Source organism: Micropterus salmoides, unplaced genomic scaffold, assembly GCF_014851395.1.
Source record: "Micropterus salmoides isolate LMB-PRFRI ecotype aquatic unplaced genomic scaffold, ASM1485139v1 Ms_hic_scaffold_21, whole genome shotgun sequence".
NCBI lineage: Eukaryota > Metazoa > Chordata > Actinopteri > Centrarchiformes > Centrarchidae > Micropterus > Micropterus salmoides.
In genome coordinates, this window is record NW_024041262.1 from 19,961,692 (window position 1) to 19,976,469 (window position 14,778).

The window sequence follows — 14,778 nt, forward strand, 5'->3', positions numbered from 1 at the left end:
GGAAAACATTAAAAATGCTAAAACATGAGAAACCATAAGGAAATGCTTACAAAATTTACTGACTTTTGAGGATTATCCAGTGATGTAGCTAGATGGGTACACAGTTCATGAGTATGTATATTTATGTCACTTGTTTTCATTAAAACAGCCATCTTTTTAATTAACACCAAGGGCACTGCTAAGGGTTCAATTGTGTGTACACTTGACAAAGAAACAACAGTTTGTCACGGTGAGCCATGTTTTTTTGTTTCATGTTTTTTGATCACATTCGGCGTCATGAACCATCATGCACCTGGAATGCTTTAAGAACTGAATTTGGAAATTTCAATTTCCGAGTTCCGAGCAATGTGAAATGCTTTGCAACATTATACTACCTGTTTACATCCCCCACAGCATTATGGGAATTGTAGTTTCAAAATTTCGAGTATTCCCATTGATTGAGGTGAACACATAACAGGAATGACAGAATCCCTTAATGTTAACTTTTTTCATGTTGTAGTATAATTGGCGTTTTAGCCCCCGTACAGTATGTTACATTGCTGCTGACCATTTCCAAAAGCATTTTGGACAGCTTGAATTTAGTATAGTTTGAATATTAGCAGAGGGACATGTAATCCATCATTTTTGACATTTCAATGTATGGTAATATAGCTGTGAGCAGGGACTCTTCCTCAGCTCTCTTCTGCTTTGACACTCAGCTGCTGATAAGCATTCATAAGCTCTACTGGTGAAAACATTTTTTTTTGTTTCTTGCATTACAAAACATTTCTTCTTGGTAGTCATCTCGGGTGTCAGTGTGACAAGTCTTTTCAAAACACCCCCTGTTTACACCTGCATTGTTATATGACAATAATGTAACTGACAAGGAAATAAAGGTGATACATTGTTCATTGCGATGGATAACCTCTCTCAAGCAAGTTCCCATTGTCTGCATGTTATTTTGACATTGTTTGACATTGCTGAAGAACAGGGAATGAATATAAACCTGTAGTATGCTGTTGTAATATAAATGAGTGCATATGTGAATGTGTTCAAACGTTCAAAATTAGCCTTATTGTGCTTTAATGGCACTGAATTATTAGCTACTTAAAGAAGATATTGTTTAGTCTGACACCTTGCACTCACACAACTGAATTTGTATTTGTAGCAAAACACCTGAGCACAAAAAAATATTCACACACACAAACGCACGTACTAGTTGGCTCATACAGTGCATGGAGCTGCATAGAGATGGCTGCAGGATGAGGAAATGAGGGCGCTCAGGCAGGCAGGCAGACAAGCAGAGAAGGAACTGACCTGCAGGCAATTTGTCTCCATGCCCTAGGAATGGCACACAGCATGACAGTGAAGGCACAGGCTGCCAGGGTGGAGAAGAGGCAGAGGTAGAGCACACCCTCCACCCCATCATAGCATACCCCCACCATTGCATCCAGGTAGTCCTAAAGCAATCAAACACATAATATAACACAAACAAAACGGCAGAAAGAATTTTCTTGTATAGGTGGTTACTGTCATATTTGAATTCACAGTGGACACAATAAAGCAAAGATGAAACTTAGAGTGCTGGAGTGTGTCCAGGAAGACATATACTTAATTTGTGTCATGCACATTCAGGGGAATGTTCAACAGTATTCATGTAAACTGCACTGCTGTTGTGAGTCACACTGTACAAGTTAAACAGTGCAAGAAACTCACACGTACCTTAGTAGGAAAACAGTTCAGAAAAGTAGAGCTCATTAAATTTCAAATTCTTTCTGTTTTGCCTTGCTTAGCTCTGTGTCGAGTTCCACTTTCAGTTTGAAGCTGAAATCCTGCGTGGCCACTTACTATCCTGTTGACCTAGTTGTGCTGCTGTGATGCCAATTAGGATGCAGTGAACGAACCTTGTTGAGCCCCCTGCAGTCCAGCAGGGCAGTCAGCTGGTGCAGACTGGCCTCCGAGGAGTTGAGCAAGTGCTGGATACCCAGTAGGTCTCTCTGTAGAGAGGTCAGCATACAGTATCACTGAAAAATACTTAAGCACTCCTTCTAATGCTGCTCCCATATAATTTGAATCTGTTAAAGCATTAAAATCATAGCTTGACATTTGTGTGTGATACCTCAGCTGTAGGGAACAGAGGCACAGCGAACTGCAGCAGACCCTGAATCTGGATCTGCATGGTGGTCAGGGACCTCTGGAAGATGGTCAGAGGCTGCAAACATGGAAGTGTGTTTGAATGCACACCATCAAAAGAGCATGCAAATGAACAGTAAGCAATGATCTTAATGGAAGTCTCAAGGGAGGCATCATAATGAAAGAGTCAGCAAAGAAAGTAAAGGTTCTCAAGGCTGAGCTATTGTCAAATAACAACTGCCTTTTAGCAGGCTTCTTCAGCTTCCACAAGGTGAAAATACACTGATGAAACCATAATAGTAGCCTATATATTAGCCTATAGAATATTTCTTAGTGATTTCCTTTTAGTATATTTAAATATTAATAAATTAACAGCAACTGTTGGAGTGTTAGTCTTGAGAGCTCTTAAGAAAAAAGGACATTTGTCACAATGTTAGCATGTATAAAGGAACATAGACTAGCATCTGAAAGACAAAACACAAGCTGTAATATGACACACGGCCAAAAAAAGTAAGAGAAAACGATTAATTTGGTTGGACGAGGCAGTGGCATTATTGAATGATTTACTTGTCACTGTAAAAAAGGGTTTGAAGTTTCAGGGTTACTTAGCTAATGTCTGTAACAGATATATTAGTAGTAAAACCATAACTTTATGCCTTTTTAAAGTGTTTATCCCATCCTCCCACCATAAAGATAAAACCAGTGAAGCTGGAGTGCAGTAACAACTAGTCACGCTGTGGTTTGGTTCCTACCTGTTTGATAGGTCCTCAAAATTATATTTGTTTTCTAAAATTGCATAAAATATTTCATATTGTAAGACACATGTCACAAAGGAAGGGGACAAAAATGCATTACTGCCTTATGTCTTTGTAGGTCAGTGAACTAATACAAAATATCCTATCACTACATTTCAACATTCTGTCATTGTGGTCATGTATATTTATGTTCTCTCCAACAGGGGGCAAAATAAGCCTGCACATTTGGTTCGATGCAAGTGGATAATCACAGTCTACCTGAAAGACAGCACCTTCTGCCCCATGCTTCTTTTTCAATTAACATTCAAGCACAACCATAAATGAATTCATCTGTCACATCTCCAAAGTAAAATTGTATCTTCGCAGTCACCCAACCTAACAAGAGTAGTCTGGAAACCTCCTGGCCTGTGGCGCAATGTTAAATTGAAACAGGATATGGTCAATTACCTCAGCCATCCATAAATGAAATGGCTTTCCTTTGATCTAACATTTTTCTGGATCTGCATGACTGTCCATGGTCAAACTGCTCTCCGCTGCACAATCCAATGTCCTGATCAGATTTGCCTTTTTATTTTAGCTTGGGTGAGCTTGTTCTGAGCCAAGTAAAGTAAAAAAGAATAGGACAAAGAAAGTGGATAGAGGAGGACAGTTAGAAAAGGAGAAAAGATGACGATGATAAGAATAGAAAAAGCTGTGGAAAGAAGCAGAATTGATGCAGGAATGAGGCCCAGAACAACTAAATACAAGGTCACAGAGGGTAGAACGACAGGGCAGTGCTGCGGTTCAGGTTGAGAATACATGAGAGAGTGTGAGAGAGAGAGACATGAGAGAGAAAGAGAGGGAGAACTTGCATGTTTGCCAATCAGTGTGAATTCCTGTATCTGCCAGCTTGCTTGTGAACTTTGCACCTGTTGGGTATCTGTGTGACAGAGAAAAAGAGTGCTGACTTTGTTTACCAAGCGGGGTGATGGCTGTCTGCCCTCTGTTGCTCTGCTCTTGTTATCCTCAGGGCATGTCTACGAGAGTCAGATAATAAGATCTGAGCTCCGCTGGGCCTGAACTCGCAGAAATTGACTTTACGACTGACCGAGGTCAACAGTGAAGTCAGAGATGTGACCCACAGTCTCTGCTTCTCTGAAGATGAACCTCAAAGAACCTTAGAAGAGGGAAAAGATTCACCAAATTGCTTGATCTAATCTGCAATTTTACAGTCTTTGTCTTAGCAGCATTGTAACATTTTGGTATGTTTTGGCTTGTTTGCTTGTTATATGCCAAAGAATGAAGAAATCCAGGAGAAAGAGAGAAAAATAATGGCGAAAGCCTGGGAGACAGTGCTTTGAGGTGACGTTAGGATGTAAATCAGACAGACATTTTAATTAGGCAATCATATAACACTGAAATATGGATGATTTTGATTTATTTTTGTTTATGGAAAACAAAGGGGTCAAACAATGTGTATATTCCCCAAAGTAAGTAAGGTATTGTTTAGACTCAGATACCAATCCCCATCCCTAGTCCTTTGTTTAGTTTATTTTGTTGGACTAAAAGAACTCAAATTTAAGTACACTGAGTCCAAACATACTGCAGTCAGCCTGTAAAATACTGACTGAAGTTTTTAATTGTATACTGCTAACTTCCCCAAAATTCTCAGATAATAACAAACACATGACCACAGTGTCCTCAGTGGCAGCTACAGCCCTGCTGATAGATGTCTACAAAATGATAATTTTTTTAACAAATGAATCCCTGTTCTAACCCCCACATGTCTTATGACCTGAAAAGCACCAAAAATGCTAGGTCATATCAGTCAACATTCAGCCAGAGCTCAGAAAAGCATCCTGTTTCCTACCTGCTGGAAAGGGTTGGAGAGAGTCTGGTTGCAGTAAAGGTAGTAATGAACAATATCTGAAAAACACACACAGGCAGAAGAAGCTCATTAAATGCATTTCCAGCCATAAACATTTTATACTTAAAGGTTCAATGTGTAAGATTTAGTGGCTGATGGATGAGGATCAAACACCGAAACAAAAACAGTGCATGCCGTGATCTGAGAAACATTCGCTGTAGAATTCATTTGTTGAAGAGAGTAAAAAAAGTTATCTTGAGGTGGGATCAAACACTGAACCCTTCGGTTGTGAGTCCTGCACTTTACCAACTCAGCTAACCAAATAACATGTTCATACAGTTCAACCACCATCTACTGGTTGAAAATATTGCTCCGATGCGAAACTTACTTGCAGACCCCTGCTGTATATTATTACTACTTCTTCTTCTAATGAACGTATTCTACATAGTGATGAGTGTCTGCACTGCCTGAATTCTACCAGAAGTAGAACAAGAACAAAGTAGAGATGAAACGCACTCTGTAGCACCGTTTGTCCATTTTCAGCTACTGTAGAAACATGACGATGTAACATTGCGACGATGGAAGGGGGTACCCGTGATTATGTAGATATAAATGGCTCATTCTAAGGTAATAAAAACATAATGGTTTATTACACCACTGAAAACATAGTTATGGATCCTACATTGCATTTCTGTCGATAGATCCTCAGAAATATTACACAGTGAACCTTGAGCTAAAGCTCAATTAGTGTCATGGATGATTACAGCTCCATTATTGCAACATTATTCATATTATGCCCACTGAAACTCACCAGCACCGATGATACCCTTTGTTTGGCTCATGATGTACTTGTCAGGGGACACACAGAAATCACTTGTGCCCTGAAATAAAACAGGAGACATGTAAAAGCAGTAAACAGAAAACAAAGACACAGCTGAAAAGATGTAATGGTTGTTAAAATAAGGATGTTAAAAAAATTCATAAAGAACCAGTGAGAGAAGGAATGAATCAGAATGCCAAATCCAAAGTACCTGACATTAATAGTTCATTAACACTTAGAAAGTCTTTTTGACAAAGATGAATAATAATGATCAGCTCATCACATTTTGACACAGAAAGGAAAATAATGAGGACAGGCTTCTTTTATTATCCTTTTTAACATGTCTAGACAGAAATACTTTTCAATTCTGTCACTCACAACCACTTTTACTCCACCTCACAGTGCTAACAAGAAACCTGCCTTGGCAAAATAACAGAAGTGAGGAGTGGTGGTCTCGTCTGAACTGTGCTGTCTGAATGTTAAATGTCCCCCGGGCTCAAGACAAACACTGCATGTAGCTTAACCTCCTCTGGGGTGTACGCTAATGAGCCCCATGCACAGATGAAATAAAGCAAGCTGAGTTCCTCAGCACACCCGAGCTAGTTTGCTAGAAACAAGGGACACAAGGAGCTCTGCAATTCAGGAGCAACTTGTTACAATTCCTAAAGGGAAAACAGTGATTCTCTGAGAGAGTACTGACTACCCACTGTCTGTAATTAAGAGTTCTGTGAAGGGTTGCATTTATTATGCATTAATTAATTGAGTACTAAGGCACTAATCTAACTGTAGCCTACACAAACACACATACACACACACAGACACACACAATTCTCATGCAGACAAAAAACGTCCGTAGTCAGTCAAGCACAAAAATATCTGACATGCACACCTTTAAACACAGACTGTAGCCACACACAAATATCCTCAGAAAGACAAACAAATACAATGTCTACACACTAACACACCACACTGGCATGCAGGTCTGTTGTTCCTCTATGTGGTGGTTGTCTGACATCATTAGAGCACAGTACAAAACTCATTCTCATATAAAGTGGACCACAGCAGCCTGGCTGCAGTGGCAAACACATTAGCACAAGTTCAAAGGAGGTCGGTAAGTGTGAAGGAAACATTTCTGGGATTTTCAGACACTGTCCGATGTTGGTAGTATGTGAGGGCTCCGTGATTGCCAAGTGGCCGCCACTGCTGACATGTTCTCCCCGCTTACACACAGGTTCACCACAGGTGATCCAGTTCCCCTCAACAGTCCAGAACCATTGAAGCCAGCAAACTTGGAGAGTTGCACATATGTGAATGTGGATTTATTTCAGCTCTGCTATGGAATGATGACCTGGCCAGTGTTTGCTAAAGTCTGTAGCTGCTGAAAGACCTAAAAAAATGACTAAATGAAAAAGAAAATGGATGACTGGTGTGTATATTATATATCATGTCAAGAGTTAAACCGCTAAAAACAGGAAAGTCATAAGAAATCTGAGCTTGAACTAAAGCGAAATCTTTCACAATGATTGAGAACAGATTTATGTTGTCTTACACAGTACTAGGTCTGACTGAGTCCATTATTCAATTATTCAGTTGGAAGAAAATTAACTGTAATTATCATAATGGCTTAAGCATTTAAGTAATTTATCGAGCAAAAATGCCAAAAATTCACTGGTTCCAGCTTCTCAAATGTGATGATTTGCTGCTTTTCTCTGCTTTATATAAATGTAAAATGGTTTATCTTTGGGTTTTAGAAGTTAGACAAAAAAAGCAATTTTGAAGACATCACCCAAACTTTTATGTTTTAGTATAATCATTAATGGCTAGAATTGTGTATTTTGCTATTCAGAGCAATGCAGACTAGACTGAGTCATGGAGTAGTACATCCACACGCACACACACATGCAGTGTCTGTTTAACCTTCACGTAAGCAGGTTACACGCACTCCTGTATGGCAACTTTTTGCCCAAGTGCAGAAAAATCCCCACATACACAAAAGAACACGCATGCACAAGCCTGTACCACCTGCATTAACACATAACTGAGAGGTCACACATACATGGGAACACACACATTTATTCACACACAGAAATTATGTTTGAAGGAGGCCAGTGCAGATTGTTCATGTCATTGCTTTGCTTGTGGCCATTTGTATCCCTGCCTGAGCAATTATCAGACCTTTTTTAAGCGGTGGTGATGTTTGCTCTCAAGCTAAGAAAAAGCCCAGTGGACGTCAACCACACAGTCCAGTCAGGGTCAGCCTCAGCCAGACACCACGTAACAGACAGGTTACATAACAGGCGGACATAAATACCATGATATTAGAACACACATTGAGAGGACAAATTGTAAGAATGATTTCTTTGACTTTAAGGCAATTTCTATAAAGCCAGGTGCTTCATCAAATGGAAATACAGAGCAAAGGGGGAGTTGAAGAGGGATTTTAAAGCCACTAACTTTGGTCTAAAGTAAAAATCTTGACAACTATGGGCCAGATTGCGAGAAAATTTGATACGGATATTTACGGTCTTTGATAAACCCCTGACTATTTTTTGTAAAGCTAGGTAGGTCACAGTTTCCCCCTGACCAACACTTGAATGATGGATCGTTATAGTTATGGTGACCTAAATCTAAAGGACCATGAAATGCATTGGTTGCTGCCTGGCAGGTCATGTTCCCCAGAAAAGGAACCTTTTTTGATTTAGCTGATCCCATTGCGTTTTGTATAACATGATCCTTACCAGGGTACCCCGGGATTCTCAAAATTAAATTTAAGACTTCTAAAGACCTTTTTAATACCACCTAGGATGAAATTTAATACCAACTTCACGGCTGGATAATGGAAAATCTGTATGAATTTTAAGCCTGAGAAAATTACGTGAGTTATGTGAATTTAATAAAATATTTTATTATAATACATTCATATTTAACACACTATAGCTTTTTGTGGTGTGTTTGTACTTTGATAAGATAAAATTAATCTAGGACGTCACTTTGTGATTACAGGGGGGGGGGATGTGTGGAGCTGCAGACTAAGTGCCACAGTTGTTTCCATGAATATTATTGATGGTTGTGACGGCCAAAATCATCAGCATTTCTGCATTTCTCCTGTGGCAAATAAACGAAGCGTCATCACCACCTTCAATTTAACTGAAAACACATTACTGCGTAAAGTCAGTGGTGAGATGACGTCCCTCGCCAACTCACTGACAAAGTTTATGCCTGCGCTGTCCAACCCCATCTTATTAACTGCGTGTCGTCAAATAATTCCGAAATTCTTCCTCTCCTGAAATATTTGCGCATGTCTCTGTCTCCACAGTGCCATCACAAGCCCCTACTGGTAGCTCCTAACCACTTGTGAGACCTCTGGAGCTGTCTTAAATAACTGGGAGAGTAAGAGTAATTCTTAGCTTTAAGAAATTTGATAACTTCCTTTTATTCTTAAGTTTAAAAGCAGGAGTAAATTTCATGAATTCTCAGCACTTAAGACTAAAATGGCACTTTGAGAAGCTTGATAAATACCAGATACCCAGAGCTCTTGCACCGTGAAAACTCCACAGTCCGGAGCGTAAAGCTAAACACAGACGTAAACAGGAACGTTAACTATACTGCGTTATAACATCAGAGTCACACCAAATGGAATATATTATGAAATCTCACACACATACAAAGTATTTATTTATGAAGTTACGGCATTAATTTAATCCTACGAAAGGGCAAGAAAAAATTTAAGACCTTGGTAAACGAAATGTACTTGTAAATGAAATTTAATACTTTTAAGGAATATGAAATTTACGACTTTTTAAATACTTTTAAGACCCCGCAGTACCCTGCTTACACCTACATTTCCACTTGCACGCAACATCCTGTATATCATAGTGTAGCATGCGAATTAAACTGTGAATTATCTGTCTGTTGTTTGTTGATAAGTTCCCTATTGTGCAGCATATTGAACATTGCATGTTTTCTGGGTTTTTTGAAGTCTTGGTTTTCCTGTGTGTCATGGCATTGGTATCACAAGGAATCCACTAGGGATTTCAACCATCGATCAAGTTCTAAAGGATACATGTAACTGGTAGATGAAAAAGGAAGATGAAACCAGAGACTAATGTGTTGTTACGGATCACACCTCCGTCTGCTTTCCACCCGGTGCTCATTATCGCCAACTTAAATTCACACATGTTAACAATCCTGCAGCCCCAAGTCAAAACACAACCTCCAACAACAGACCTGAGAAAAAATAGCACACATGCCTCAGGCAGGTGAGTCAAACACCAGCACTCATCCATTTGATATTCATCCTTTCAAATGTATCTCTCTATTTTCGCATATCACTCTAATTCTTACCCTCTAGGTCATTCAAACATTTGTGTGGAATTAAATCTTTTTTGGCTGTGACCATAATAGAGCAAAGCACTGAAATGATTCACCTATTCAGCATGATAGGCTTGAAAAGCTGCAATTGGATTATTGCTGTCATAATCCTTGACTTTTAATTAAGTTATTCAGGTTTGTATAATGATGCTGACATGGTGTGTGTTTGGGATTTTGCTCTTTTGTCAGTCTATTTTTAGCATTGTGCTGTCTGACAGGAGAGATCAAAAGCATATGAGGTGACAGACAGACAAACCAAGATCAGAGGAATTTGAGACTGGGCAGTGAGAATGTTTTAAAGCCTTTTTAGATTACACAGCATCACTGTAAGGGCTCTTTCTAGCTAACACACATTTTTCTGAGAATAATTTAAACTTAGGTAAGAGAGACTAGAAAGTGCCTTGATTAGAAGCTATCCAACTAATACATGCAATACCTTTGGATGAAAAGTCTTGATGCAAATGCAACAAATTGCAGCTGCATCCTATGTTAACAAAAACAAATTGTGATGTGATTGCTCTGACAATCGTTTCCCATCCTTTTTGTAATAGCACACTGCAGATTTTTAAAATGTATTCATTCACATACAGATATATACACATATGCTCATGTATGTACAATCGTCTCGTCTCCCTTACCCGTACACATTGAAAGACATTTTTCAAGTGCAGTGTGCGTGTAAATAAAGCTATTTATCATCACTGTCTGGCACGACAAGAAATGACTGCAGAGCAGTTTATGCAAGTTTCATATTGGGGTAAGCCAGTCAGTCAGGGCTGAGAAAGCGAAGCAGCTTACCACAGCAGTGGCCAGGTCAGCTCCCAGAGAACTCCAGCTCAGGACCAGCGTAAGCACTCCAAACACCATCATCCTGCAGGGACACAGAGCAACAGCAAGGTCACTGTGCAATTCAGTACAATAATCACTGAATCAAATGCAGTTTAACTGAAGCCTTAGCAGCCAGGATGTGGTAAAGCTCGCCATTTATCCAAATAAAGTAAATCATTAATTGAAACACAATAATTAATGATTTACATCACTTGTCCCACTTTGCAGTAATCTTCCAATAATTTGAACTGATTATAAGTTGGAGACTATTTCTGTCTTAAATTACATATCTAGGGTTTGTCATTTAAACCTGCAATATTTGGTGGTGTAACGGAAACCAGCGAGGATGTGCAGTGAGTAAACCTTACTCCCAGACACTGGCGACTGACGCTATGCCTGTGGGTTTCAGCTTCCTCGTCAGCGTGTCTGCCTCCCGCACCCGAGGTCGCTGGTTTGAGTCAGGACCGTGCAGTAGCACCTCAGGGGCCCATTAAAGTGGCAGCCGAAAGATTATTAACACTGACATTTCATCACAAGTTGATAAGGTGAACTTCATCAAACAGATGCTTACAGTATTTGCATATACGCAACAACATTAGCATTCATTTGATTTGGTGATTTGTTTGTGTCAATCTAATGAATGTAATATTTCCTCTACACCAATATAAAATATCTGCCATTTTAGCTGCTAAATGCTCCACTATGTTCACGAGCTAGGCACTAACTTTGTCAGCCTGGTGTTTTGTGATGGGTATGTTCTTCTTTTTAAGCTTTTTTGCTGAAAAAAGCCACCTGCTCCTCCCGAAAAAGATACTTGGTGAGTGAACCAAAACGGTACATTACAGTACAGTACACTACAAACCTCCGTAGAGCAGAGTTGGGTGATATTTCTCTGGGGGTTCATCAACAAGGAATTTTATAAGAAAAGCATTTATTACAGCTGCTTTAAGTTGATATTTTCATAAGACATGAGGAAGAAATGACATAGTTTAAGATGTAGGACAAAACCTCTCTGGATATATAGATATATAGATGACAAATGTGAGGACAACCTCAAAACTAAAGCAAAAAAGTGTAATTTTGTTAATATAGTTATCAGCATCCTACAGGGAGTACAGTGACGCAAATGGAGTTCTTTTCATAACAGCCTCTGCTATTGAAAGGAAACAGTGTGAGCCCCGAGAGACAGGAGTGGTGATCTCATTGGCCTGTCATCAGCATAAAAAATCAGAGGTCATGTTCATTTCTGTGGGAGTTGATTCTGCAGCCTTAACATACAGCTGCAGCGTCGTGGCTTTATGAATCGAGGAGCGGTGATCAGAGAATAAACGCTCCGCTGGCCTACTTTCGATTACAGCCCCCTGGGTGGATGGCTGCTTCCTGCACCCATGAGGACTAAAAAATGTGGTTTTGGTTTACAGTGGGCCCCCTGCTTAATGATCTCATAGTATCAGAAAGTGACATCAGAGACATGTGACAACAAAGGGAATGAGATGGGAAGATAAGGGTGAACATTTCTACATGCAGGGGAGCAGTGATGTGTCTGTCTTTGTGTGTACAATATGTTAGAAAAAGATCAATACCCATTAAAAGATGAACACTGGTCCTTTCATAGATCTGCTTATGTTAGGTGAAATAATATCCTGAAAATCCAATAAGCTCCTGTTAATTTGCCCACAAAAGCACAATCACGGTATTCCCCTTACAACATGTTACCAGGGCTTAAATATTTTTTGGGTATGCATGTCCTGTCTGTCTTTCAACACTCTCCAGCTCCCTGGCTAATCAAATTCCCAATGTGCAGAGAAGATACTAGGCTTCCAACATTGAACTTACAAGCCACCACATGTCCTTAATCATTCTTACTTTATCTTTTTTTACAGTTCTTTGCTCTCTCTATTCCCTCACACTCTCTCCCTTATATTTTCTCTGCTTCTGCCTCATTTTTTAAATCAGTTTTTCACTCTTGTAGTCTATCACCATCCTTCTCTCAGATACAGAGCCCTCACAAGCCCCGACACTTAACTAGGAAACAGATAGGAATAAGGGCATGGCTTCACAAAGTCCTCATCTTGATTTAAAATTGAAAAGCAGAACAGATGCAAAAGTGGTTCGAATGTATTAGTGGTTTAACAGGGTAATGTCTGCATGTACTTGCATAGTTACATGGAAAGTATCTCAGTATCTTTTCTGAGAACAATACACAAGCACCCTGAATGTGTCTGTATTGTTTTTACTAATTGTGTGTTTACCACTTGCTTAGCTTAGGCTGTGATGAGGGGCACAATCACACATTAGTTTGTTATAAAAGGTCATAAGCCAAAAACGTTGGGAACCACTGGCCTATGTGTCTGCCAGACAATGCTTATTTTACAATTTGTTGTTGTTTGGTGTGTGATACCGGACTGCGAGAGCTTCTTTAACTATGACACTGGGTGACAGGGCACATGAAAGAAATGCTCTCTGATTGCCTCCTCAGTGCCTGTAGGTCACATCCAAACCAAGCGAGACTGTATTCAGTTTTGTGCTCTGGTGGGCAAAGGGGATTCAATAAGCTACATAGTATAGCACAAAATCGTGTGCAAACCTGACGCAAAGCACATCAAGTGAAAAAGTCATAGAGGCCGATGAGCAGGGCAGATGATGCAAGTAAATGCACTCACCAAGGGTGATGTCAAGTCACTCTGAGTTAAATCAGTGTGGGAAATGGATTTTTTCATTAACTGACAAAAATTTAATACTTTACTGTAAACAGCTGTTACTGTATATTCAATCTGTACAACGGATATGGAAAGTGATGGCTTGCACTATTATACAAACTACAAACTGTATGTGTCAATTAAAACCAAAATGAAAGTGATGCAGGAGGCATGGGAACACACTGCCAACACCAATTAGCTTGTGATAATAATCACATCATTCTCTCAAGTTCTAAATTTGGCTTCTGCTTTGTGATTGCCAACTTAGAGACTAACTTAGAATGCATCTCATTATATTGTTTTTTATGTGTCTTGAGCAAACAACTTTCTCACAGATTGAGACTTGCAGAATGTCTCAGCTATCAAGATAACACTGGAAACATGGACTTTACTAAGTAAATTAGTGTTTTGTGTGTTGACCATATATTGATTGTATGTACAGAAGAAATTGTACTTCACTCCAGAGTGCTGTGCAATCTCTTTAAAGTTTGAAGAGCTGAGGTTTTATATAAATCTGCCTATTATGTTCTTTCATCTGGGTTTTCAGCTCTTGGACTGTGGCCCTACTGCTTCTGCTGATGTAATGAATATTAAAGAAACTGGGTCATCACCATTAATATGGATTATACACTTAATATCCTATGTTGAAAATATATATATATACACATACATACATACATACATACATACATACATACACACATATAATATATATATATATATATATACACACACACACACACACACACATATACATACATACACACACACATATAATATATATATATGCACATATACACACACAGAATTACAAAGGCCCAAATACACATCCCTGTGGTACACCATAATTACATGGGTCTAGGTTAAACGGGACAATTTTGAAATGAAAAGGTAGTGTCGAGACAGGATTCAAAGCATGTAATTGTAATGAAGTTTAATCAAGTGTCATGTTTAATTTTGAACAAATTAACAATTTTTTATGTTACATGCCATAAATATGCTTATCTGACAGTGTGCTGGTATTATCTTTACAGAATTCTTCCGGAATCTCCCCAGTGGCAATGGGTAAATTAAACACACAATGTTAAGGATTTCACACTGTGACAGCAGAAATGGCTCTCAAAAACCTGGGTCAACCCTGTCCCATAGAAATCAAGTTTATATATTAATTTTTAGGGCATCATAATTGTTGATTGGATTATATTCATTGGGAACTAAGAAGTGCTTTGTTTTTGCACCATGTAAAACTGTAGGGGAAATTCTGGGTTGGATGATGGGCATATAATTGCATGAAAGACTTTTTGCATTTTGTGTCTCGTGTAATACAGTTTAGGCAACCAACATACT

The 14,778-nt window shown here is 39.1% G+C and overlaps 1 protein-coding gene across 2 annotated transcripts in view; it reads right to left on the reverse strand.

Moving 5' to 3' along the window:
* The window catches only part of ttyh2 (tweety family member 2), a 67,918-nt gene that overhangs the window by 5,063 nt on the left and 48,077 nt on the right, over positions 1 to 14,778 (reverse strand). For both annotated transcript variants that reach the window (XM_038735949.1, XM_038735950.1), the window contains exons 6-11: positions 10,703 to 10,775; positions 5,525 to 5,594; positions 4,717 to 4,772; positions 2,099 to 2,191; positions 1,884 to 1,976; positions 1,297 to 1,439 (exon numbers count right to left, since the gene is read on the reverse strand). In XM_038735949.1, the coding sequence (XP_038591877.1) occupies positions 1,297 to 1,439; positions 1,884 to 1,976; positions 2,099 to 2,191; positions 4,717 to 4,772; positions 5,525 to 5,594; positions 10,703 to 10,775 (528 nt within the window). The remainder of the gene's footprint in view (positions 1 to 1,296; positions 1,440 to 1,883; positions 1,977 to 2,098; positions 2,192 to 4,716; positions 4,773 to 5,524; positions 5,595 to 10,702; positions 10,776 to 14,778) is intronic.